Source organism: Ranitomeya variabilis, chromosome 4, assembly GCF_051348905.1.
Source record: "Ranitomeya variabilis isolate aRanVar5 chromosome 4, aRanVar5.hap1, whole genome shotgun sequence".
NCBI lineage: Eukaryota > Metazoa > Chordata > Amphibia > Anura > Dendrobatidae > Ranitomeya > Ranitomeya variabilis.
This window is the reverse complement of record NC_135235.1, coordinates 646,526,776-646,552,849: the sequence shown is the minus strand read 5'-3', so window position 1 is coordinate 646,552,849 and position 26,074 is coordinate 646,526,776. Positions and strand designations below refer to the sequence as shown.

The window sequence follows — 26,074 nt, the reverse complement described above, 5'->3', positions numbered from 1 at the left end:
TCCGGGGGGAGCTAAGGGTGCTATTCATTAGGCCACTCCCCACCATAGTGGGTAAACTGGGGGTCAGGCAGGAAGTTAGATCAGAAAGCTGACTGGGTTGGAACCAGGCAACACCTTGTGGCAGAGGGTGTTGTAGGGGAAGATACAGTAGGGTCTCTGTCAGGGGTGGGATCCTGACAGAGGCTTGGCAACGAGAACGAACGTAACGGGACCGTGCCTGCTCCGGGTAGCGGCGGTGCCCAAGAAAGGATTAGAAGAGAGATAGATTGTGCTGAGTGAGAAACGGGATCACGCAAAGGAGAAATACCAGTAGGAGTCGTGCTGTAAGACCGAAGCAACATCCTACTGAGGCGCAATACCGGTGGCCGGAACGCCGAGGGAGTAGAACAACATTCAGCTTCAAGCAATACTCCAAACAGCGGCAGGACAGTCAGTCTCAGGCGGGCTGTCTAACTCAAATCACCTATGAAGTCTTGGGGGGCAACTTGTGGAGAGGGGCGACTCTAGGGTCCCGGAAGAGCTCCGAGCCTACCCGTCATACGGGTGCCGTCCCAACCAGAACACCAGGAAGGGACGGAGGATTAGCAGAACATCATCTAGTCGAGTTGTGAGGGAACATCAGAAACAGACACAACAGTTGTGGGGTACTTTCCGTAAGCACAGCAGGGAAGGACTACAACACATAGCGCTAGGGGGAAGGCACAGATTTCCTCCTGTGAAGAGAACTCTGGAAGTGTCATTGGACCGGCCGGACTTGCGCAGCCTGGTGAGCCGTATTCTGGATTGAGGACCCAGAGATCTTCAGTAAAGAGGTAAAGAGACTGCAACCTGGTGTCCTCATTATTTATCGCGACCTGCACCCCACAACTGCACCGTTACAACACCACTTATTGCACCGGACGACCCCCACTGACAGACAGGGCCACGGACCGGGTCTAGCCACCGTGACAACCCCAGGACTGAGATCCCAGAGGCCCGGCTCCGGGTACCCCTCAGCCCTGCGGCGGTGTGGGGGTGCTCCATATAATGCTGGGGGATCTTTGGTGGGATCGGGGGCTGTATAATGCTGGGGGATCGGGGGCTGTATAATGCTGGGGGATCGGGGGCTGTATAATGCTGGGGGATGTGTGGTGGGATCGGGGGATGTGTGGTGGGATCGGGGGCTGTGTAATGCTGGGGGATGTGTGGTGGGATCGGGGGATGTGTGGTGGGATCGGGGGCTGTGTAATGCTGGGGGACGTTTGGTGGGGTCGGAGGCTGTGTGATGCTGGGGGATGTGTGGTGGGGTCGGAGGCTGTGTGATGCTGGGGGACGTTTGGTGGGATCGGGGGCTGTATAACGCGGGGGGATGTTTGGTGGGATCGGGGGCTGTGTAATGCTGGGGGACGTGTGGTGGGGTCGGAGGCTGTATAATGCTGGGGGATGTGTGGTGGGGGTGGGGGCTGTATAACGCGGGGGGATGTTTGGTGGGATCGGGGGCTGTGTAATGCTGAGGGACGTGTGGTGGGATCGGGGGCTGTATAATGCTGGGGGATGTGTGGTGGGGGTGGGGGCTGTATAACGCGGGGGGATGTTTGGTGGGATCGGGGGATGTGTGGTGGGATCGGGGGCTGTATAATGCTGGGGGATGTGTGGTGGGATCGGGGGCTGTATAATGCTGGGGGATGTTTGGTGGGATTGGGGCCTGTGTAATGCCGGGGGATGTTTGGTTTGATCGGGGTTCTTTATAATGCTGGGGGATGTTTGCTGGGATCAGGGGCTGTAAAACGCCAGGGGTTGTTTGGGGGGGATTGGTGGCTGTGTAATGCTGGGGATGCTTGGTGGGATCGGGGCTGTATAACACTGGTGGATGTTTTGTGGGATTTGGGGCTGAGTAATGCTGGGGATGTGTGGTGGGATCAGGGGCTGTATAAGGCTGGGGGATGTTTGCTGGAAGCGAAAGATGTGTAATGCTGGGGGATGTTTGGTGGATCGAGACCTGTGTAATGCTGTGGGATTGCTGGCAGTGTAATGCTAGGGGAAGTTTGGTGGGATCCGGGGCTGTATAACGTCAGGGGATGTTTGGAGGGGCTGGGGGCTGTGTCATGCCGGGGGATGTTTGGAGGGGCTGGGGGCTGTGTCATGCCGGGGGATATTTGGGGGGGATCGGGGGCTGTGTCATGCCGGGGGATGTTTGGAGGGGCTGGGGGCTGTGTCATGCCGGGGGATATTTGGGGGGGATCGGGGGCTGTGTCATGCCGGGGGATGTTTGGTGGGATCCGGGGCTGTATAACATCGGGGGATGTTTGGGGGGGATCGGGGGCTGTGTCATGTTGGGGGATATTTGGTGGGATTCCGGGCTGTATAATACTGGGTATATTTGGTGGGATCGAGGGCTGTACAATGCCGGAGGGTGTTTGGTGCGATTGGGGGCTGTATAACGCTGTGGGATGTTTGGTGGGATTGGGAGCTGTGTATTGCCGGGGGCTGTTTGGTGGGATCGGGGGCTGTATAACGCGGGAGGATGTTTGGTGGTATTTGGGGCTGTGTGATGCTGGGGGATGTTTGGTGGGATCGGGGGCTGTATAACTCTGGAGGGTGTTTGGTGGGATCGGGGGCTGTATAACTCTGGAGGGTGTTTGGTGGGATTGGGGGCTGTGTATTGCTTGGGGATGTTTGGTGGGATTGGTTGCTGTATAATGCTGGGGGTTTGTTTTTTGGGATCGAGGGAGCTGTGTAATGCTGGGGGATGTTTGTTGGGATTGGGGGCTGTGTAATATTGGGGGATGTTTGGTGGGATTGCTGGCTGTGTAATGCTGGGGGATGTTTGGTGTAATGCTGGGGATGTTTGGTGGAATCGGGGGCTGTATAATGCTGTGGGATATTTGGTGGGGTTGGGGCCTGTATAATGCTGGGGGATGTTTGCTGGGATCGGGGGTTGTATAACGCTGGGGGATGTTTGGTGGGATTGCTTGCTTTACAATGCTGGTGGATGTTTGGTGGAATCGAGGGGCCTGTGTAATGCTGGGGGATGTGTGGTGTTAAATATGGTTATTTTGCACATTTATTTAATCAACACCACACATTCCCCAGCATTACACAGGCCCCTCGATTCCACCAAACATCCACCAGCATTGTAAAGCAAGCAATCCCACCAAACATCCCCCAGCATTATACAACCCCCGATCCCAGCAAACATCCCCCAGCATTATACAGACCCCAACCCCACCCCCACCAAATATCCCACAGCGTTATACAGCCCCCAATCGCACCAAACACCCTCCGGCATTATACAGCCCTCGATCCCACCAAATATCCCCAGCATTAAACAGCCCGGAATCCCACCAAATATCCCCCAACATGACACAGCCCCCGATCCCACCAAACATCCCCCAACATGACACAGCCCCCGATCCCACCAAACATCCCCCGACATGACACAGCCCCCGATCCCACCAAACATCCCCCGACATGACACAGCCCCCGATCCCACCAAACATCCCCCGACATGACACAGCCCCGATCTCACCAAACATCCCCCGGTGTTTTACAGCCCCCGATCCCCCCCAAACATCCCCCGATGTTATACAGCCCCGGATCCCACCAAACATTCCCCGACATGACACAGCCCCGATCCCACCAAACATCCCCCGACATGACACAGCCCCGATCTCACCAAACATCCCCCGGTGTTTTACAGCCCCCGATCCCCCCCAAACATCCCCCGATGTTATACAGCCCCGGATCCCACCAAACATCCCCCAGCATGACACAGCCCCCGATCCCACCAAACATCCCCCGGCATGACACAGCCCCCGATCCCCCCAAATATCCCCCGGCATGACACAGCCCCCAGCCCCTCCAAACATCCCCTGACGTTATACAGCCCCGGATCCCACCAAACTTCCCCTAGCATTACACTGCCAGCAATCCCACAGCATTACACAGGTCTCGATCCACCAAACATCCCCCAGCCTTACACATCCCCCAATCCTACCAAACATCCCCCAGCATTACACATCTTTCGCTTCCAGCAAACATCCCCCAGCCTTAGGCTACTTTCACACTAGCGTCGGGAACAACCCGACGCTAGCGTGGTCTCCGCCGCACAACGGGGGCAGCGGATGCATTTTTCCCACGCATCCGCTGCCCCATTGTGAGGTGCGGGGAAGTACGGGGAGATGGGGGCGGAGTTCCGGCCACGCATGCGCGGTCGGAAAAAGCGGACCGTCGGGAGCAAAAAACGTTACATGTAACGTTTTTTTCTCCCGACGGTCCGCTACCACACGCCCAAGCGTCGCAAATGGACGCAACGTTTGGCAATGCGTCGCAAATGTTAGTCTATGACGAAAAAACGTATCCAGCAAGAACTTTTGCTGGATGCGTATTTTCGGCAAAACTACGCATTTGCGACGTATTGCAGTTAACGCTAGTGTGAAAGTAGCCTTATACTGCCCGTGATCCCACCAAACATCCCCCAGCATTATACAGCCCCAAATCCCACCAAACATCCACCAGTGTTATACAGCCCCGATCCCACCAAGCATCCCCAGCATTACACAGCCACCAATCCCCCCCCAAACAACCCCTGGCGTTTTACAGCCCCCGATCCCCCCAAACATCCCCCAGCGGTATACAGCCCCCGATCCCAGCAAACATCCCCCAGAATTATACAGCCCCCGATCCCAGCAAACATCCCCCAGCATTATAAAGAACCCCGATCAAACCAAACATCCCCCGGCATTATACAGCCCCCGATCCCACCAAACATCCCCCAGCATTATACAGCCCCCGATCCCACCAAACATCCCCCGGAATTACACTGGCCCCAATCCCACCAAACATCCCCCAGCATTACACATCACCAGATCCCACCAAACATCCTCCGGCATTACACAGCCCTCGATCCTACCAAACATCCCCAGCATTGCACAGGTCCCGATCCCACAAAGGATCCACCAGTGTTATACAGACCCGATCCCCCAGCATTACACAGCCCCCAATCCCACCAAACATCCCCCCGCGTTATACAGCCCCCGATCCCACCAAACATCCCCCAGCATTATACAGCCCCCGATCCCACCAAACATCCCCCAGCATTATACAGCCCCCGACCCCACCAAACATCCCCCAGCATTATACAGCCTCCGATCCCAGCACACATCCCCCAGCATTATACAGCCCCCGATCCCAGCACACATCCCCCAGCATTATACAGCCCCCGATCCCACCACACAGCCCCCAGCATCATACAGCCCCCGATCCCACCACACAGCCCCCAGCATCATACAGCCCCCGATCCCACCACACATCCCCCCAGCATTATACAGCCCCCGATCCCACCACACATCCCCCAGCATTATACAGCCCCCGATCCCACCACACATCCCCCAGCATTATACAGCCCCCGATCCCACCAAACGTCCCCCAGCATTATACAGCCCCCGATCCCACCAAACGTCCCCCAGCATCACACAGCCCCCGATCCCACCGCCTCCGACCCCACCACACATCCCCCAGCATCACAGCCCCTGATCCCACCACACATCCCTCAGCATTATACAGCCCCCAATCCCACCACACAGCCCCCAGCATTACACAGCCCCCAATCCCACCAAACATCCCCCCGCGTTATTCAGCCCCCACCACACATCCCCCACACATCCCCCAGCATTATACAGCCCCCAATCACACCAAACGTCCCCCAGCATCACACAGCCTCCGACCCCACCACACATCCCCCAGCATCACACAGCCTCCGACCCCACCACACGTCCCCCAGCATTACACAGCCCCCGATCCCACCAAAGGTCCCCCAGCATTACACAGCCCCCGATCCCACCAAACGTCCCCCAGCATCACACAGCCTGCGACCCCACCACACATACCCCAGCATTATACAGCCCCCGATCCCACCACACATCCCCCAGCATTATACAGCCCCCAATCCCACCACACATCCCCCGATCCCACCACACATCCCCCGATCCCACCACACATCCCCCAGCATTATACAGCCCCCGATCCCACAGAACATCCCCCAGCATTATACAGCCCCCGATCCCACCAAACGTCCCCCAGCATTATACAGCCCCCGATCCCACCAAACGTCCCCCAGCATTATACAGCCCCCGATCCCACCAAACGTCCCCCAGCATTATACAGCCCCCGATCCCACCAAACGTCCCCCAGCATTATACAGCCCCCGATCCCACCACACATCCCCCAGCATTATACAGCCCCCGATCCCACCAAACTTCCCCAGCATTATACAGCCCCCGATCCCACCAAACGTCCCCCAGCATTATACAGCCCCCGATCCCACCAAACGTCCCCCAGCATTACACAGCCCCCGATCCCACCAAACGTCCCCCAGCATTACACAGCCCCCGATCCCACCACACAGCCCCCAGCATTATACAGCCCCCGATCCCACCACACAGCCCCCAGCATTATACAGCCCCCGATCCCACCAAACGTCCCTTAGCATTACACAGCCCCCGATCTCACCACACATCCCCCGATCCCACCACACATCCCCCAGCATTACACAGCCCCCAATTCCACCAAACATCCCCCCCGCGTTATACAGCCCCCACCCCACCCCACCCCACCCCACCCCACATCCCCCAGCATTACACAGCCCCCGATCCCACCACACATCCCCCAGCATTACACAGCCCCCGATCCCACCACACATCCCCCAGCCCCACCACACATCCCCCAGCATTATACAGCCCCCGATCCCCCAGCATTACACATCCCCCGATCCCACCACACATCCCCCGATCCCACCACACATCCCCCAGCATTATACAGCCCCCGATCCCACCACACATCCCCCAGCATTATACAGCCCCCGATCCCACCACACATCCCCCAGCATTATACAGCCCCCGATCCCACCACACATCCCCCAGCATTACACAGCCCCCGATCCCACCACACATCCCCCAGCATTACACAGCCCCCGATCCCACCACACATCCCCCAGCCCCACCACACATCCCCCAGCATTATACAGCCCCCGATCCCCCAGCATTACACATCCCCCGATCCCACCACACATCCCCCGATCCCACCACACATCCCCCAGCATTATACAGCCCCCGATCCCACCACACATCCCCCAGCATTATACAGCCCCCGATCCCACCACACATCCCCCAGCATTACACAGCCCCCGATCCCACCAAACATCCCCCAGCATCTAGAGACCCTTTAAATCCCTCATGGGCATGCCCCCACAAATCTTTCCCCTCTCTAAGGACCCCACACTCCGCCCCTTTCTACTTGTAACTTCTTATAGGGTACAGACTAGTGGCTAAAGGACCTTTGCTGACGTCATGCACATGTGAAAGGATGATGTAACGGGGGGCGGGGCCTCCCAGCTCAGACCTGATACCAGGATGCTGTGGTGCTGATCACACTGAGGGGTCCGGGGGCATTTGAGGGGGATGGTAAACGCTAGAATGTGTGGGCTGCTTCCAACGCTGGTATCAGGTCTGTACTGGGAGGCCCCGCCCCTTCCCGTGATATCATCCCGTCACATGTGAATGACGTCATGAAAGGTCCTTTACCCACTTGGATTTAGCCTCTACCCTGTAAGAAGTTGCAGGTACAAAGGGGCGGAATGTGGGGTCTTCAGAGAGGAGAACGTTTTGTGTGTGGCGGGGCATGTACATGAGGGATTTGAAGGGGTGTGCGGTGCTGGGGGCTGTGTGGTGGGATCGGGGGCTGTATAACGCTGGGGGCTGTGGTGGGATCGGGGTCTGTATAACACTGGGGGATGTGTGGTGGGATCGGGGGCTGTGTGGTGGGATCGGGGGCTGTATAACGCTGGGGGCTGTGGTGGGATCGGGGGCTCTATAACGCTGGGGGCTGTGGTGGGATCGGGGGCTGTATAACGCTGGGGGCTGTGGTGGGATCGGGGGCTGTGTGGTGGGATCAGGGGCTGTATAACGCTGGGGGCTGTGGTGGGATCGGGGTCTGTATAACACTGGGGGATGTGTGGTGGGATCGGGGGCTGTGTAACGCGGGGGGATGTGTGGTGGGATCGGGGGCTGTGTAATGCTGGGGGCTGTGTGGTGGGATCGGGACTGTATAACACTGGGGGATGTGTGGTGGGATCGGGGGCTGTATAACGCTGGGGGATGTGTGGTGGGATCGGGGGCTGTATAACGCTGGGGGATGTGTGGTGGGATCGGGGGCTGTATAACGCTGGAGGCTGTGGTGGGATCGGGGGCTGTATAACGCTGGGGGCTGTGTGGTGGGATCGGGGGCTGTATAACGCTGGAGGCTGTGGTGGGATCGGGGGCTGTATAACGCTGGGGGCTGTGTGGTGGGATCGGGACTGTATAACACTGGGGGATGTGTGGTGGGATCGGGGGCTGTATAACGCTGGGGGATGTGTGGTGGGATCGGGGGCTGTATAACGCTGGAGGCTGTGGTGGGATCGGGGGCTGTATAACGCTGGGGGATGTGGTGGGATCGGGGGCTGTATAACGCTGGGGGATGTTTGGGATCGGGGGCTGTATAACGCTGGGGGCTGTGTGGTGGGATCGGGGGCTGTATAACGCTGGGGGATGTGGTGGGATCGGGGGCTGTATAACGCTGGGGGATGTTTGGGATCGGGGGCTGTATAACGCTGGGGGATGTTTGGGATCGGGGGCTGTATAACGCTGGAGGCTGTGGTGGGATCGGGGGCTGTATAACGCTGGGGGCTGTGTGGTGGGATCGGGGGCTGTATAACGCTGGGGGATGTGGTGGGATCGGGTGCTGTATAACGCTGGGGGATGTGTGGGGGGATCGGGGGCTGTGTAATGGGGGATGTGTGGGGGGATCGGGGGCTGTGTAACGCTGGGGGCTGTGTGGTGGGATCGGGGGCTGTGTAACGCTGGGGGCTGTGTGGTGGGATCGGGGGCTGTGTAACGCTGGGGGCTGTGTGGTGGGATCGGGGGCTGTGTAACGCTGGGGGCTGTGTGGTGGGATCGGGGGCTGTGTAACGCTGGGGGCTGTGTAACGCTGGGGGATGTGTGGTGGGATCGGGGGCTGTGTGGTGGGATCGGGGGCTGTGTAACGCTGGGGGATGTGTGGTGGGATCGGGGGCTGTATAATGCTGGGGGATGCTTGGTGGGCTTTGCAGACTGTTTTGGGGGAATTGCATTGTTTGGGTAGTGCATAAAGCAATAAAGGCCCTTGTTTCTCTATTTAACCCCTTTCTGCCATCGGACGGAATAGTACTTCTGATGGCAGATCCCCTGCTTTGATGCAGGCTCTGGTGGTGAGCCTGCATCAATTCCCTGGACTTGTCAGCTGTTTTGTATGCGATTACACCCGACGCTATTAACTAGTTAAATGCCGCTATCAAACGCTGACAGCGGCATTTAACAAGCACTTCTTTGGCAGAAAAAAAATGTTTAAAAAAAAAAATATGAAAAAAATGTAAGTTTAAATCACCCCCCATTCGCTCCATTCAAAATAAAACAATAAAAAAATCAAACCTACAGATATTTCACATCACCGCTTTCAGAATCGCCCGTTCTATCAATAAAAAAAAAATTAACCTGATCGCTGAACAGCATAGTGAGAAAAAAAATTAAAACCGCCAGAATTACTTTTTTTTGGTTGCTGCAACATTGCATTAAAATGCAATAACGGGCGATCACTAGAACGTATCTGCACCAAAATGGTATCATTAAAAATGTCAGCTTGGCGCGCAAAAAATAAATCCTCACCTAACCCCAGATCCCAAAAAATTGAGACGCTACGGGTCTCGGGAAAATTGCACTTTTTTTTTTCTTTTCTTTAGCAAAGTTTGGAATTTTTTTTTCACCACTTATTGTATATGCTCGAATATAAGCTGAGAATTTCAGCCCATTTTTTAGGCTGAAATTGCCCCTCTCGGCTTATACTCAAGTCATTCCCAGGGGTCAGCAGGGGAGGGGGGAGCGGAGCTGTGTAATAATACTCTCCTGCTCCTGGCGCGGTCCCTGCTCGACCCAGGTTCTCCGGGCGCTGAAGCTTCTTCCTGTATTAAGCGGTCACGTGGTACCGCTCATTGCAGTAATGAATATGGACCCAACTCCACTCCAATAGGGGTGGTGCCGCATATTCATTACTGTAATGAGCGGTACCATGTGACCGCTCACTACAGGAAGAAGCTTCCGGCGCCGGAGAACCAGGGACACCGCGCCAGGAGCAGGTGAGTATAACGCAGTGCGCAATATTCACCTGCTCCCCGTTCCATGGCCGCCGCTGCGTCCTCTCCATCCTCTGCAGTAACGCTCAGGTCAGAGTGCGCGATGACGAGATTTGTGTGCGCGCTGCCCTCTGCCTGAACGTCAGTGTAGAGGACAGGGAAGACACAGCGGCGGCCGTCGGTGGAATGCGGAGCAGGTGAATATGGCAAGTGCCGGGGGACTGAGAGGTGAGTATGTAATTTTTTGGGTTTTTTTTAATCGCAGCAACAGCATATGGGGCCATGTGCAGCATTATATGGGGCAAACATCTGTATGGGGCAAACATCTGTATGGAGCATCTTATGGGGCCATGTGCAGCATTATATGGGGCAAACATCTGTATGGAGCATCTTATGGGGCCATGTGCAGCATTATATGGGGCAAGTATCTGTATGGAACATCTTATGGGGCCATGTGCAGCATTATATGGGGAAAATATCTGTATGGGACCATGTGCAGCATTATATGGGGCAAATATCTGTATGGGGCCATGTGCAGCATTATATGGGGCAAATATCTGTATGGGGCCATGTGCAGCATTATATGGGGCAAATATCTGTATGGGGCCATGTGCAGCATTAGGCCGGGATCACACATACGCGAGATGCGGCCGAGTCTCGCAGGTGAAATCCCTCTGGCGCCGGCACTCCGGAGCGGAGCATGCAGCCGCACAGCAATACATGGAGCTGCACGCTCCGCTCCCAAGTGCCGGCGCCAGAGGAGGGATTTCACCTGCGAGACTCGGCCGTATCTCGTGTATGTGTGATCCCGGTCTGATATGGGGCATATCTGTATGGAGCATCTTATGGGGCCATAATCAGCATTTGTGCAGCATTATATGGGCATATTTTAATATGGAGCATCTTATGGGGCCCATCATAAACTGTATGGAGCATTATATGGGGCTCCTAATTCAATATGGATATTCAAAAATATTTAACCTACTGATGTCTCAATTAATTTTACTTTTATTGGTATCTATTTTTATTTTTGACATTTACCGGTAGCTGCTGCATTTTCCACCCTAGGCTTATACTCGAGTCATTAATTTTTCCCAGTTTTTTGTGGCAAAATTAGGGGTCTCGGCTAATACTCGGGTCGGCTTATACTTGACTATATATGGTAGTTAAAACATAACCTAGACATGTTTGGTGTCTATGAACTCGTAATGACCTGGAGAATCATAATGGCAGGTCAGTTTTAGCATTTAGTGAACCTAGAAAAAAAGCCAAACAAAAAACAAGTGTGGGAATGCACTCTTTTGCAATTTCGCCGCATTTGGAATTTTTTTCCCGTTTTCTAGTACATGACATGGTAAAACCAATGGTGTCGTTCAAAAGTACAACTCATCCTACAAAAAAATAAGCCCTCACATGGCCATACTGATGGAAAAATGCAAAAGTTATGGCTCTGGGAAAGAGGGGAGCAAAAAACGAAAACGCAAATCCGAAAAAAGCTCCAGGGGTTTAGGGGTTAACAGGGCACCTGCTCAGTATTACTAACCCATCCAGCCTAGGGGATACTGTTCATAATTATCTCCTAACTTAAAAATTCAGCGGAGCAGCAAGAGCCCAAATCCAAACCTAACAGCTACTATGAAGATACAACAAAGCACAAAGAAGCGTTCCCATCCTATAGTAGGAATGCTAGCTAACGTAGCTAGTGATGCTAGGGCTAATCACAGTACAATAAGGTGAATGAAAGTAGCAGTATACAGAATTAGAGTGTTAGGCCGGCGTCACACTCAGCGTATGTAAATACGGTCCGTTTATTACGGCCATAATACGCAGAAAAGTCCCCAAAATAGTGATCCGTATGTCATCCGTAGGCAGGGTGTGTCAGCGTATTTTGCGCATGGCATCCCCCGTATGTAATCCGTATGGCATCCGTACTTCGATAGTTTCTCGCAGGCTTGCAAAACCGACATCTAATGGATTTATGTGCTCAAATGTTCGTTAAAACATATATACAGTATATATATATATATATATATATATGTCATCGAGACACATATATATATATAGTCTGCATTTATATTTAATTCAGCGCGAGATATGTGAAAAGCCGGTAATGATATGAGACGTGGTTTACATACAGTAAACCATCTCATATCCCTTTTTTTTTTTTTTTTGCATATTCCACACTACTGTTAGTAGTGTGTATGTGCAAAATTTGGGCGCTGTAGCTTGTAAAATAAAGGGTTAAATGGTTGAAAAAATTGGCGTGGGCTCCCGCGCGATTTTCTCCGCCAGAGTGGTAAAGCCAGTGACTGAGGGCAGATATTAATAGCCAGGAGAGGGTCCATGGTTATTGGCCCCCCCCCCCCCCCGTGGCTAAAAACATCTGCCCCCAGCCACCCCAGAAAAGTCACATCTGGAAGATGCGCCTATTCTGGCACTTAGCCACTCTCTTCCCACTCCCGTGTAGCGGTGGGATATGGGGTAATGAAGGGTTAATGTCACCTTGCTATTGTAAGGTGACATTAAAGGGAACCTGTCACCTGAATTTGGCGGGTCATATGGGCGGGGTTTTGGGTCATATGGGCGGGGTTTTCGGGTGTTTGATTCACTCTTTCCTTACCCGCTGGCTGCATGCTGGCCGCAATATTGGATTGAAGTTCATTCTCTGTCCTCCGGAGTACACACCAGCGCAAGGCAATATTGCATGCAGCGAGCGGGTAAGGAAAGGGTGAATCAAACACCCGAAAACCCCGCCCATATGACCCAAAACTGGTCTCGCCAAATTCAGGTGACAGGTTCCCTTTAAGCCAGATTAATAATGGAGAGGCATCAATTATGACACCTATCCATTATTAATCCAATAGTACGAAATGGTTAATAAAACACACACACATTATTTAAAAGTATTTTAATGAAATAAAGACACGGGTTGTTGTAATATTTTATTATACTGGTAATCCACCTGAAGACCCTCGTTCTGTAACAAAGGAAAAAGAAAAAAACAACAATATCTCATACCTTCCGACGCTCAGGTCAGTCCCACGAAGTAAGTCCATCTGAAGGGGTTAAATCATTTTACAGCCAGGAGCTGTGCTAAAGCAGTGCTGGAGTTACCTTGAGTTTCGGTGAGGCGCCCTCTGCTGGATGTCCTCATATGAACTCGAGCGTGGGAACTTTTACCAGGCTCCAGTTCATGAGGACATGCAGCAGAGGGCGCCTCACCGCAACTCAAGGTAACTCCAGGTCACCCCGCTTTCCATTCAGTCCCCGGGGGTTTTACAGCCACGAGCACTGCTCAACCCCCATTCCTTATAATGAGGGCAATGGAGGCACTGTGGACGCTGTCTGACCTGTGATCTGGTGGTGGACAACTTTTTAGGTGAGCATCAAAGCGCTGTCCTACACAGTTTTGTGCACCTCTGAAAAGAAAGATACTGCTAAACAGAGGCCAGATGGAGGCCATAGTATAACTCATTATAGCGAATGGATCAGAGATTTAGATGGAAACTCGGATGTGAGTGCTCAGCGTTGAGCGCAGGATAAATGTGATCCAAAATGTTAAGTAAAATATTCCCAACAAATGCTTCAAGTCATCTACAAAAAGAAACAAGTCCCTACTCAGATCCATCAGCAGATATATAGTGGGCTTTCACATTACTCAAGGCACAAAGACTCTGGAAATGTGAAATGACCCCCCCCCCCAAAAAAAAAAAAAAAAAATCTCAATGAATTCTGCCTCCCCTCCCTTATGAACCCAACAATGTGCCTAAACCACATTTAGCGTCCACATGTTTGGCGTTTCTGTAGCGGTGAGAGTCCGCCTAATTTACGGGGTCCATATCTCCAGAAGCTCAAGCTGGGCACAATGTACAATGAACAACACTAACAGATTTGCAATTTTTTACTCAGCAACATCCAATGCTGTTTGTTTCTGGAAAACACTCATTGAATCAAAATCTTCACTACATCTGCAGATAAATTCCCAAAGGGGTGTAATTTCCTAAATGGGGTCACATAAGGGGGATTCTGCTCTTCAGCAGAAATTGACAATTTTTGTTCCCAGTTTTACCTATTTCCAGTCATTGTTTCTTCACTGCCCAATGGTATAAAAAATATTAAATGGTGTCACTTTTGGGTATTTTTTGTCGCATAGGGCCCTCAAAGTCACTTCAGATGCAATGTGATCTTTACAAAGTTGGTTTTGTAAATTTTGTAGGAAAATTGAGAAATTTCTGATCATCTTTTAACCCTTCTAACTTCTTAACAAAATAAAATTATGTTTCAAAAATGATGTTTATATAAAGTAGACGTGGGGTACGTGATTTATTGAGTATTTTGTGTTATAAATAATGTATCTGGTTTAAAGTGAACGTGTAAGCAGGATATTGCTAAGTAACCATCAGATTGGCGGTGTTAAAATGATACCTGAGGTGAAGAGTCTTCTCTTCCTGCTCGAAGCCAGAGAAACCAAGGAGAAACCTACCTACAGGCCTGCCCCGAAGCACACACATGTTCCTCATCATAGAGACTGTTTGTGCTTTGGGGCGGCCTGTGGGCAGGTCTCTACTTGGTTTCTTTGGCTTAGAGCACCAAGATAAGACTCTGCCTACAGTCCTGCCGCGAAGCACGAGTATTTCATTAAAGGTACCTTCACACGAAACGACTTTGTAACGACATCGCTAGCGATCCGTGACGTTGCAGCGTCCTGGCTAGCGATATCGTTTAGTTTGACACGCAGCAGCGATCAGGATCCTGCTGTGATGTCGCTGGTCGCTGAATAAAGTCCAGAACTTTATTTGGTCGTCCGATCGCCGTGTATCGTTGTGTTTGAAAGCAAAAGCAACGATACCAGCGATGTTTTACACTGGTAACCAGGGTAAACATCGGGTTACTAAGCGCAGGGCCGCGCTTAGTAACCCGATGTTTACCCTGGTTACCAGCGTAAAAGTAAAAAAAACAAACAGTACATACTCACCTGCGCGTCCCCCAGCGTCTGCTTCCTGACACTTACTGAGCGCCGGCCCTAAAGTGAAAGTGAAAGCACAGCGGTGACGTCACCGCTGTGCTGTTAGGGCCGGAGCTCAGTCAGTGTCAGGAAGCAGATGCTTGGGGACGCACAGGTGAGTATGTAGTGTTTGTTTTTTTTACTTTTACACTGGTAACCAGGGTAAACATCGGGTTACTAAGCGCGGCCCTGCGCTTAGCAACCCGATGCTTACCCTGGTTACCCGGGGACCTCGGCATCGTTGGTCGCTGGAGAGCGGTCTGTGTGACAGCTCTCCAGCGACCAAACAGCGACGCTGCAGCGATCGGCATCGTTGTCGCTATCGTTGCAGCGTCGCTTCGTGTGAAGGTACCTTTACTGAAAACTTCTAACACTGATTACACAAGAACCACAAGATGGATTTCGTCACTCCAGGTATCATTTTAATCAGTTTAACACTGCCAAATTGGTAATGTCTGTAGGTTACTTAGTACAATCCTGCTGATAGCTTCGCTTTAAGGGCATCAAAATTTAAAGTTTGAAAATTGTGAAATTTTCGAAATTTTTTCCAGCTTCCAATATTTTCACAAATAAATGCCGAACATATATGCCTAAATGTACCACTAACATGAAGTACAATGTGTTGCAAAAAAGAATTCTCTGAATTAATGGGATCCTTTGAAGTGTTCCAGAGTTATTACCACATAAAGTGACACTGGTCAGAATTGTAAAATTTAGCCTGGTCAGGAAGGTGAAAACAGGTTGGGTGGTGAAGTGGTTAATAATTAATCAATTATTTTTAATACAAAATGAACTGCACTTATCCCGCTTATGGGATCCCTGGTTAGATAGACCTATGTCCATCTCACTTCATTGAGACAGGACAAGAATTAGAAAAGTAATGGTAGAATCTCCAGCTTCTCTGTGACCATGCACATGTTAAGTTTGGGTGTAATCATGGAGTAGCAGTTCATGTTGCCTCCTTGTCCAATACATTATGTTTACTGCTTAATACTCAAAGGTTAGTATACAATACATGATTACATGATGGAAAAACGGAGATCACATTGTTATTGATATGTTGCACATATATACTATTATTATGCATTTTTATAGCGCCATTTATTTCATGGCGCTTTACATGCGAAAAGGGGGCAAATATAGACAAATACATTAAACATGAGCAAAAAACAAGGCGCTCAGGTACATAGGTAGGGAGGACCCTACCTTCAAGGGCTCACAGTCTGCAGGGTATGGGTGATGATACACTAGGAGAGGGTAGAGCTGGTTGTGCGGCGGTTCAGTAGGTTCAGGATCCCTGCAGGCCGTAGGCTTGTCGGAAGAGGTGAGTCTTCAGGTTCTTTTTGAAGGTTTCTATGGTAGGCGAGAGTCTCATGTGTTGGGGTAGAGCGTTCCAGAGTATGGGGGAAGCACGGGCGAAGTCTTGGATGCGGTTATGGGAAGAAGAGATGAGAGGGCATTAGAGCAGAAGATGTTGAGAGGATCGGAGGTTGCGTCTAGGTAAGTACCGGGAGACCATGTCACAGATGTATGGAGGAGACAGGTTGTGGATGGCTTTGTATGTCGTTGTAAGGGTTTTGAGCTGGAGTCTCTGGGCGATAGGAAGCCAGTAAAGGGCTTGCCATAGGGAAGAGGCTGGGGAATAGCGAGGGATAGGTAGATTAGTCGGACAGCAGAGTGTAGGATGGATTGGAGTGGTGCTAGAGTGCTAAAGGAGAGGCCAGAGAGTAGGAGGTTGCAGTAGTCGAGGCGGGAGATGATGAGGGCATGCACTAGTGTTTTTGCGGTGTCACGGTCAAGGAATGCGCGGATCCGGGAAATATTTTTGCGTTTAAGACGGCAGGAGGAGGCAAGGGCTTGGATGTGTGGCTTGAACGAGAGGGCAGAGTCGAGGATCACCCTGAGGCACCAGGCGTGTGGGACTGGGGAAAGTGAGCAGCCATTAACATTGATGGATAAGTCTGGTGGAGGGGTAGAGTGAGATGGGGGAAAGATGATGAATTCTGTTTTGTCCATGTTCAGTTTTAGAAAGCGAGCAGAAAAGAAGGCCAAGATAGCAGACAGCCAGAGTGGGATTTTGGTAAGTAAGGAGGTGAGGTCAGGTCCGGATAGGTAGATCTTCGTGTCATCGGCGTAGATTCTAAGGGATTCTATGAGCTGTCCCAGGCCGAAGGTGTAGATGGAGAAGAGTAGGGGTCCTAGAACAGAGCCTTGAGGAACACCGACAGACAAGGGGCGAAGTGAGGAGGTGGCGTGGGGGAGGGAAACACTGAATGTTCAGTCTGTCAGATATGACGAGATCCAGGATAGGGCCAAGTCTATGATGGCAAGAGATGAGAGGATGTGTAGCATTAGGGAGTGGTCCACAGTGTCAAAGGCAGAAGACAGGTCCAGGAGAAGGAGGACTGAGTAGTGTTTTTTGTTCTTGGCCGTTAGTAGGTCATTGGTGACTTTAGTTAGGGCAGTTTCAGTTGAGTGATGGGGTCGGAAGCCAGATTGTAATCGGTCAAAGAGGGAGCAGGAGGAGAGGTGGGAGGACAGTTCAAGATGGACGTGTTGCTCCAGTAATGTAGAGGCATAAGGGAGAAGAGATATCGGGCGATAGCTAGACACAGAGGAAGGGTCGAGGGAGGGCTTTTTGAGGATGGGTGTGATTTTGGCATGCTTGAAGGATGAGGGGAAGACACCTGTTGTGAGTGAGAGGTTGAAGAGGTGTGTTAGGGTTGGGATGAAGACCGTGGCAAAGTTATGGATAAGGTGGGACGGTAGCGGGTCAAGCGTGCAAGTGGTGAGGTGTGATCTTGACAGGAGGATGGAGAGCTGATCTTCTGTCATGGTGGAGAAGCTGGTTTTGGAGGAAAAGGCTTGAGCAGCTAAGAGGGGCATTGGGTGCTGTGGGCCGAAGCTTTCTCTGATCGTTTCGATCTTCTGTTTAAAGAAAGAGGCAAAGTCTTTGGCAGAAATGAAAGGGAGGGGGTGCGGGGGGGACAGAGTGGTGAATTGAAAGTGTTGAAAAGCTGTGTAGGGTTGTGAGACAGGGAGGATATGAGAGATGAGAAGTAAGTTTGTTTTGCGGCAGTGAGCGTGGACTTATAGCTGGCGAGGTGCTGCTTGTATGCAGTGAAGTGGTTGGCGGAGCGGGATCGCTTTCATCTCCGCTCAGCGATCCTGGAAGCCCGTCTCGGTTCTTTGGTCAGGCTGGTAAGCCAGGGCTGACTGTTGAGTGTACAAGTTTTGCTATGCATGAGCGGGGCAGCCGAATCGAGTGTTGCTGTTATTGTGGCGTTATAAAAAAGTGTCAGCAGCATCTGTGTCATGAAGGGAGGCTATGTCTGTAAGGGGAGAAGGGACACAGAGAGTGATTGTAAATTGAGGTGTTTGAGATTTCGGTGAGGGTGAGTGAGTTTATGGAGTGAGGGTTGCACACTAGGAGAGGAAAGGGAAGATAATGTCAGTAGGTTGTGGTCAGACAGGGTGAGTTAGTGAGATTATTTAGGGAGCAGAGGCGAGTGAAGATGAGGTCCAGTGTGTGGTTATCTTTGTGAGTGACCTCAGAGGACCATTGAGTGAGACCAAAGGAGGCGGTAAGTGATAAAAGTTTAGAGGTAGCTGGGGTGGAAGTGTCAATGGGGATATTTAAAGGGAGCCTGTCACCCCCCCCCCCCCCCCCCCCGTCGTTTTAAACTAAAAGAGCCACCTTGTGCAGCAGTAATGCTGCATTCTGACAAGGTGGCTCTTTTAGTTCTGGGTGCTGTAACTAGAAAAATAATCCGTTTTATAATTTGTCAGAAATACCTGGTCTTCAGTCCTGGAGGCCGGCGTTTCCCCCCTGCTTTAGACGCCACACAGCTGTCACTCACGTCTTCTTGGCCCCGGGCGCCGCCTCCTCCTCACCGCTGTGTTGAAAATAGCCGGCGCCTGCGCTCTTTTCCCCTGCCTGGTACAGGCGCAGTGAGCGCTGCCCGTCTTTCCTCATATGCAGTTCAGCTGACTGCGCCTGCGCGGCCGCCCTGCTTGTGATTCCCAGCCCCGCAGTGACTTATGATTTATTCACATTGCAGCCCTGACGAAGAGGGTAGTTAACCCTCGAAACTAGTTGGCACCCGTCCCTGCTTTCTGTGACGTCACACTAGCTCCGCCCCCATCTCGGCACCGCGTCCTCAGCGTTGCTTCCGGCCGGGGCACGCTAGGCGCTGGTACCTTCTTGCCACTCACTGGGACGTTACCGTCCAGGAACCTCGGCCTGAGGCACAGACCGCACCACAATCCGCTGAGCTAATTTAAGCAATACAAACAGCACTGCTTTCAGAGGATTACCTCGCCATCTTCACCGCATGTGGTTTTTTCTAAGCAGGATGTGGTGAGTGCCGGCTGATTCTTATTGATACTGCCGCAATTGTTGTGGTTAGTAATAACCCAATTGATTTAAGGTACTGCTGACATTTGTTACTCTATTTATTTATTAGCATTCAATTTGTCACACCGTGGAAAGAGAAATGCTCAATCACATATAGGAACACTCCGGATACAGCCTATATAGTCTTATAAAAAGAGTAAGTGTATTTCACCAATACTTATGATAATACATTTATACAGTCCAAATATTATACAGATTTTTTGCATATTCTACCTTTCAGCATTTGGTTTATCACACCGAGAAACACTTAACCCCATATAGGAACACTCCAGGTGCAGCCTATAAAACCTCATATGAGGATAAAATCGCTGTAACCAGGAGCAACCCTTTACCCATAAGGATTCTCATACAACACACAAACAGCCATAATAGAAGTAAGTATATTGATATTTCAGCCTTAGTTTTAGCGCAGTGGTTTGTAATATTATTATTTAGGGATTATTTCTCTAGTTACAGCACCCAGAACTAAAAGAGCCACCTTGTCAGAATGCAGCATTACTGCTGCACAAGTGGCTCTTTTAGTTTGAAACGACTGGGGGGGGTGACGGGTTCCCTTTAAGTCACCCATGATGATAGTGGGGATGTCAGCAGAGAGGAAATGAACTAGCCAGGTGGTGAAGTTCCGGCAGCCATGTTGGCAGGTGGCTGTTTGTATTGAATTTTGGAAACTTAATAAATAAAAATGTATTGGAATGAAAAGAAATTAACTGCACTTCTTTAACCCCTTAATCCCATATGACGTACTATCCCATCAAGGTGACCTGGGATTTAATTCCCAGTGACGGGATAGTACGTCATATGCGATCGGCCGCGCTCACGGGGGGAGCGGGGCCGATCGCGGTCGGGTGTCAGCTGACTATCACAGCTGACATCCGACACTATGTGCCAGGAGCGGTCACAGACTGCTCCCGGCACATTAACCCCCGGCACACTGCGATCAAACATGATTGCAGTGTTCCGGCGGTACAGGGAAGCATCGCGCAGGGAGGGGGCTCCCTGCGTGCTTCCCTGAGACGATCGGTACAAGGCGATGTGCTCACCTTGTACCGAGCGTCTCCTCCCTGCAGGCCTCGGATGCAAAATGGCCGCGGGGCTACTTCTGGGTAATGCAGGGAGGTGGCTTACCAAGTGCCTGCTGAGAGCAGGTGCTGGTAATCCAGGAGAAGGGCACGTCAGATCGCTGATCTGACACAGTTCTCTGCAAAGTGTCAGATCAGCGATCTGTCACTATACAGTGATGTCCACCCTGGGACAAAGTGAAAAAGTTAAAAAAAAAAAAATTATATGTGTAAAAAAATATATATATATAGTTCTCATAAATACATTTCTTTATCTAAATAATAAAAAAAACAGTAAAAGTACACCTATTTAGTATCGCCGCGTCCGTAACGACCCGACCTATAAAACTGTCCCACTAGTTAACCCCTTTAGTGAACACTGTAAAAAAAAAAAAGAGGCAAAAAACAACACTTTATTATCATACCGCTGAACAAAAAGTGGAATAACACCCGATCAAAAAGACGGATATAAATAACCATGGTACCGCTGAAAACATCATCTTGTCCCGCCAAAAAACGAGCCACCATACAGCGTCATCAGCAAAAAAATAAAAAAGTTATAGTCCTCAGAATAAAGCGATACAAAAATAAATTTTTTCTATAAAATAGTTTTTATTGTATAAAAGCGCCAAAACATAAAGAAATTATGTAAATGAGGTATCGCTGTAATCGTACTGACCCGAAGGATAAAACTGCTTTATCAATTTTACCAAACGTGGAACAGTATTATCGCCCCTCCCCCAAAGAAATTCATGAATAGCTGTTTTTTGGTCATCCTGTCTCACAAAAATTGGAATAAAAAGCGACCAAAAAATTTCACGTGCCCAAAAATGGTACCAATAAAAACATCAACTCGTCCCGCAAAAAACAAGACCTCACATGTCTCTGTGGACCAAAATATGGAAAAATTATAGGTCTCAAAATGTGGTAACGCAAAAAATATTTTTTGCAATAAAAAGCGTCTTTTAGTGTGTGATGGCTGCCAACCATAAAAATCCGCCCAAAAAACGCTATAAAAGTAAATCAAACCCCCCTTCATCACCCTCTTAGTTAGGGAAAAATAAAAAAAATTAAAAAAATTTATTTATTTCCATTTTCCCATTAGGGCTAGGGTTGGGGCTAGGGTTAGGGTTGGGGCTAGGACTACAGTTAGGGCTAGGACTACAGTTAGGGCTACAGTTAGGGCTGGGGCTAAAGTTAGGGCTGGGGCTAAAGTTAAGGTTAGGGTTTGGATTACATTTACGGTTGGGATTAGGGTTAGGGGTGTGTCAGGGTTAGGGGTGTGGTTAGGGTTATGGTTGGGATTAGGGTTAGGGGAGTGTCTTGAATAGGGTTTCAGTTAGAATTGGGGGTTTCCACTGTTCAGGCACATCAGGGCTCTCCAAACGCAACATGGCGTCCGATCTCAATTCCTGCCAATTCTGCGTTGAAAAAGTAAAACAGTGCTCCTTCCCTTCCGAGCTCTCCCGTGCGCCGAAACAGGGGTTTACCCCAACATATGGGGTATCAGCGTACTCAGGACAAATTGGACAACAACTTTTGGGGTCCAATTTCTCTTTTTACCCTTGGGAAAATAAAAATTTGGGGGGCTAAAAAAAACATTTTTGTGGGAAAAAATTAATTTTAATTTTTACGACTCTGCGCTACAAACTGTAGTGAAACACTTGGGTGTTCAATGTTCTCACAACACATCTAGATAAGTTCCTTGGGGGGTCTAGTTTCCAATATGGGGTCACTTGTGGGGGGTTTTAATGTTTAGGTGAATCAGGGGCTCTGCAAATGCAACGTGACGCCTGCAGACCAATCCATCTAAGTCTGCATTCCAAATGGCGCTCCTTCCCTTCCGAGCTCTGCCATGCGCCCAAACAGTGGTTTACCCCCACATATGAGGTATCAGCGTACTCAGGACAAATTGTACAACAACTTTTGTGGTCCAATTTCTTCTCTTACCCTTGGGAAAATAAAAAATTGGGGGCGAAAAGATCATATTTGTGAAAAAATATGATTTTTTATTTTGACGGCTCTGCATTATAAACTACTGTGAAGCACTTGGTGGGTCAAAGTGCTCACCACACATCTAGATAAGGTCCTTAGGGGGGTCTACTTTCCAAAATAGTGTCACTTATGGGGGGTTTCAATGTTTAGGCACATCAGGGGCTCTCCAAACGCAACATGGCGTCCCATCTCAATTCCAGTCAATTTTTGCATTGAAAAGTCAAACGGCGCTCCTTCCCTTCCGAGCTCTGCCATGCACCCAAACAGTGGTTTACCCCCACATATGGGGTATCCGCGTACTCAGGACAAATTGTACAACAACTTTTGGGGTTCATTTTCTCCTGTTACCCTTGGTAAAATAAAACAAATTGGAGCTGAAGTAAATTTTTTGTGAAAAAAAGTTAAATGTTCATTTTTCTTTTAAACATTCCAAAAATTCCTGTAAAACACCTGAAGGGTTAATAAACTTCTTGAATGTGGTTTTGAGCACCTTGAGGGGTGCAGTTTTTAGAATGGTGTCACACTTGGTTAATTTCTATCATATAGACCCCTCAAAATGACTTCAAATGTGATGTGGTCCCTAAAAAATATTGGTGTTGTAAAAATGAGAAATTGCTGGTCAACTTTTAACCCTTATAACTCCCTAACAAAATAAAATTTTGGTTCCAAAATTGTGCTGATGTAAAGTAGACATGTGGGAAATGTTACTTATTAAGTATTTTCTGTGACATATCTCTGTGATTTAAGGGCATAAAAATTAAAAGTTGGAAAATTGCAAAATTTGCAAAATTTTCGCCAAATTTCAGTTTTTTTCACAAATAAACCCAAGTTATATCGAAGAAATTTTACCACTATCATGAAGTACAATATGTCACGAGAAAACATTGTCAGAATCGCCAGGATCCGTTGAAGCGTTCCAGAGTTATAACCTCATGAAGGGACAGTGGTCAGAATTGTAAAAATTGGCCTGGTCATTAACGTGCAAACCACCCTTGGGGGTGAAGGGGTTAACAGTTTTTTATTAATGTTTTCAGCAGCCACTGGGGACTGCAATTTGCTTGTGTGTAAGTGTCTGATCACAACACCTCCAATATGGCAGCTCCCGTAAATAGTAGCCTGTGATCAGCATCCGACTGCATCTGTTGCATTTTGGCTGCCTCCTGCTGTGACCTGGTCTGTCCAGGTTACAGCTGTCAGAGGAGATCGGCGCCATTTTCCTAAAGTCTGTCACCGCTCAGTGCCAGTAGATGTCGAGATGCGGAGGTTCGCCTGCATGAGGTGAGTATTGGCAGCGGTATTCACAGCATGACCTTAGAAGTACAGTTCAGGCTGCTGATCACCGCTCCCCACCGCCACTGTAAGAGCATGTCAGTGTAATCCGCACACAGCTGAGCGCGGTCACACATTACACCACAGCTCCCATAGAAGTGGAAGAAGCGATAGACTATTTTTTACCCAGTATATGCAACAGTGCAAGAAGTACTTTATCGGTTGCTTTGAAAAGTTAGCTGTGCATGTGAGCTAGTGTGCCACCCAGGGCAGGCATCTAATCATAATGGCAATTGGTGGGTGCGAGAAGTGTGGTGTGGATGTGTGAGATGACTGTGGGGGGGGCGCTTTGCTCATTTTCAGCCTATTGTGGTACCTTAATGGATAAGTGAGTGTGAGAAGCGGAGTCCTCCTTTTACAATCACATCCAAGTCACGAGTGCAGCAAGTGGGTGATGCTTATCACATTACAGTTTATACGATCTGAGAATACAACATCTACACGTTCCATCTCCTCATATGTTCCCGTTATTATTTCCTGTAATTGTGTTATTACATGGGATCTTTATGATGTTACATCATCATCTTCTCCACATTCAGGTCCCTACAATATCGGATCCTCTCAGTGGAGATCGTCTGTATAAGAGAATTTTTCTGATTTACCCATCACAGATGGATATGGACAGGGACAAGATGGCGGAGAGGATATTACACCTCACCCTAGAGATCCTCTTCCGGCTTACTGGAGAGGTGAGAGATTCTGATGACGTCACATTACATCATTCTTATCTATGGGAATAACAGATGGACAGAACTGGAGAGGTGAGGACTCTGGAAATGTCTGTAGTGAGATTTATTAATGTGTCTCTCCATATTCAGGATTACATAGTAGTGAAGAAGACCTCTAGTGAGCGCTGTCAGGCCCCTGTGTCTGAGGGATGGGGAAGACCCCTGAGCCCAATCACGGGGCCTCCAGCTCACCCCCTGATACATGAGGACATCAATGACCAGAAGATCCTAGAACTCACCTACAAGATGATGGAGCTGCTGACTGGAGAGGTGACACTGCTGGGAATGCTGGGAGATTATACAGTAACACTATGGAGGGATCGGGGGATGACGGTATCATTGTATGTGTCAGGTTCCTATAAGGTGTCAGGATGTCGCTGTCTATTTCTCCATGGAAGAGTGGGAGTATTTAGAAGGACACAAAGATCTGTACAAGGACGTCATGATGGAGGTTCCCCAGCCCCTCACATCACCAGGTAATAGACAGGACTAAATACACACGGCCTATAATTATCTGTATGTAAAGAATGAATTCAGTCCTTGTATGTGTTTCCTCCAGTTCTATCTAGTAAGAGGACAACACCAGAGAGATGTCCCCGTCCTCTTCTTCCACAGGACTGTAAACCAGAAGATCCCAATGTTCCTCAGGATCATCAGGTAGATGGAGAGAAGGTGTCATGAGATCTCCCCTATGTGAAGGACTAGTGCTTAGTCTTGTTTTATCCTCCAGTATTATATGTTTTATACTTGTGTAATGAGAAGGATGGAGATGGCAGGATTAGAGCTGATCATAGATGTGACTTCTCAATATGACTTTTACAATATTTCTTTCAGGGTAAAGATCTGACCCATATTAATACTACAGAGATATTTGTGAAGCGTGATTGTCCGTGTAAAGAAGAGATTCCTACAGATAACAGCACAGGTGAGTAGTAAGTACAGAGAAGTGCAGAGAAGTCACAGATTTTCCTCAGCCACCGGATGTCACTGATTTGTCGGTGGTGTAATCCGACCATATCAGAATTAAAGGTCACCATTCTGCCACTATGCCACTGCATGCTCCTCCACCCAAAACTGCCCCTGTTAATATGTGCTTGTACGGTATGAAAGAAATTGTACTGGAGCTATCCATTGTTCAATCCGCATGGCCAGAAAGTAAAAGTTACCCCTCAGTAGGGCACACGGCAGGGCTCATAAGGTAAGGTGCACAATTTGGCTGGGGAAATTAGGATTTTGCTGGAATAATTTGCTGACACCATTTGCAGATCTCCTAAAGTCCCAGAACGGTGGAGAAACAAGACAGTAGAAACCTGCACACAGTGACTGTATTACCCTCAGGGAATTCATCTTTAGGACTAGTGA

General features: G+C 49.7%; 1 protein-coding gene across 2 annotated transcripts in view; it reads left to right on the top strand.

The window, feature by feature from the left end:
- Positions 1-26,074, top strand: part of LOC143767347 (uncharacterized) — a 294,161-nt gene that overhangs the window by 233,640 nt on the left and 34,447 nt on the right. The window contains exons 1-6 of one of the 2 annotated variants that reach the window (XM_077255597.1): positions 7,374-7,597; positions 24,524-24,673; positions 24,803-24,982; positions 25,065-25,188; positions 25,272-25,369; positions 25,547-25,637. In XM_077255597.1, coding sequence (XP_077111712.1) covers positions 24,596-24,673; positions 24,803-24,982; positions 25,065-25,188; positions 25,272-25,369; positions 25,547-25,637 — 571 coding nt within the window. In that variant the 5' untranslated portion in view covers positions 7,374-7,597; positions 24,524-24,595. Of the gene's footprint in view, positions 1-7,373; positions 7,598-24,523; positions 24,674-24,802; positions 24,983-25,064; positions 25,189-25,271; positions 25,370-25,546; positions 25,638-26,074 lie in introns of those variants that run through there. The other variant, XM_077255595.1, reaches the window with a different exon arrangement.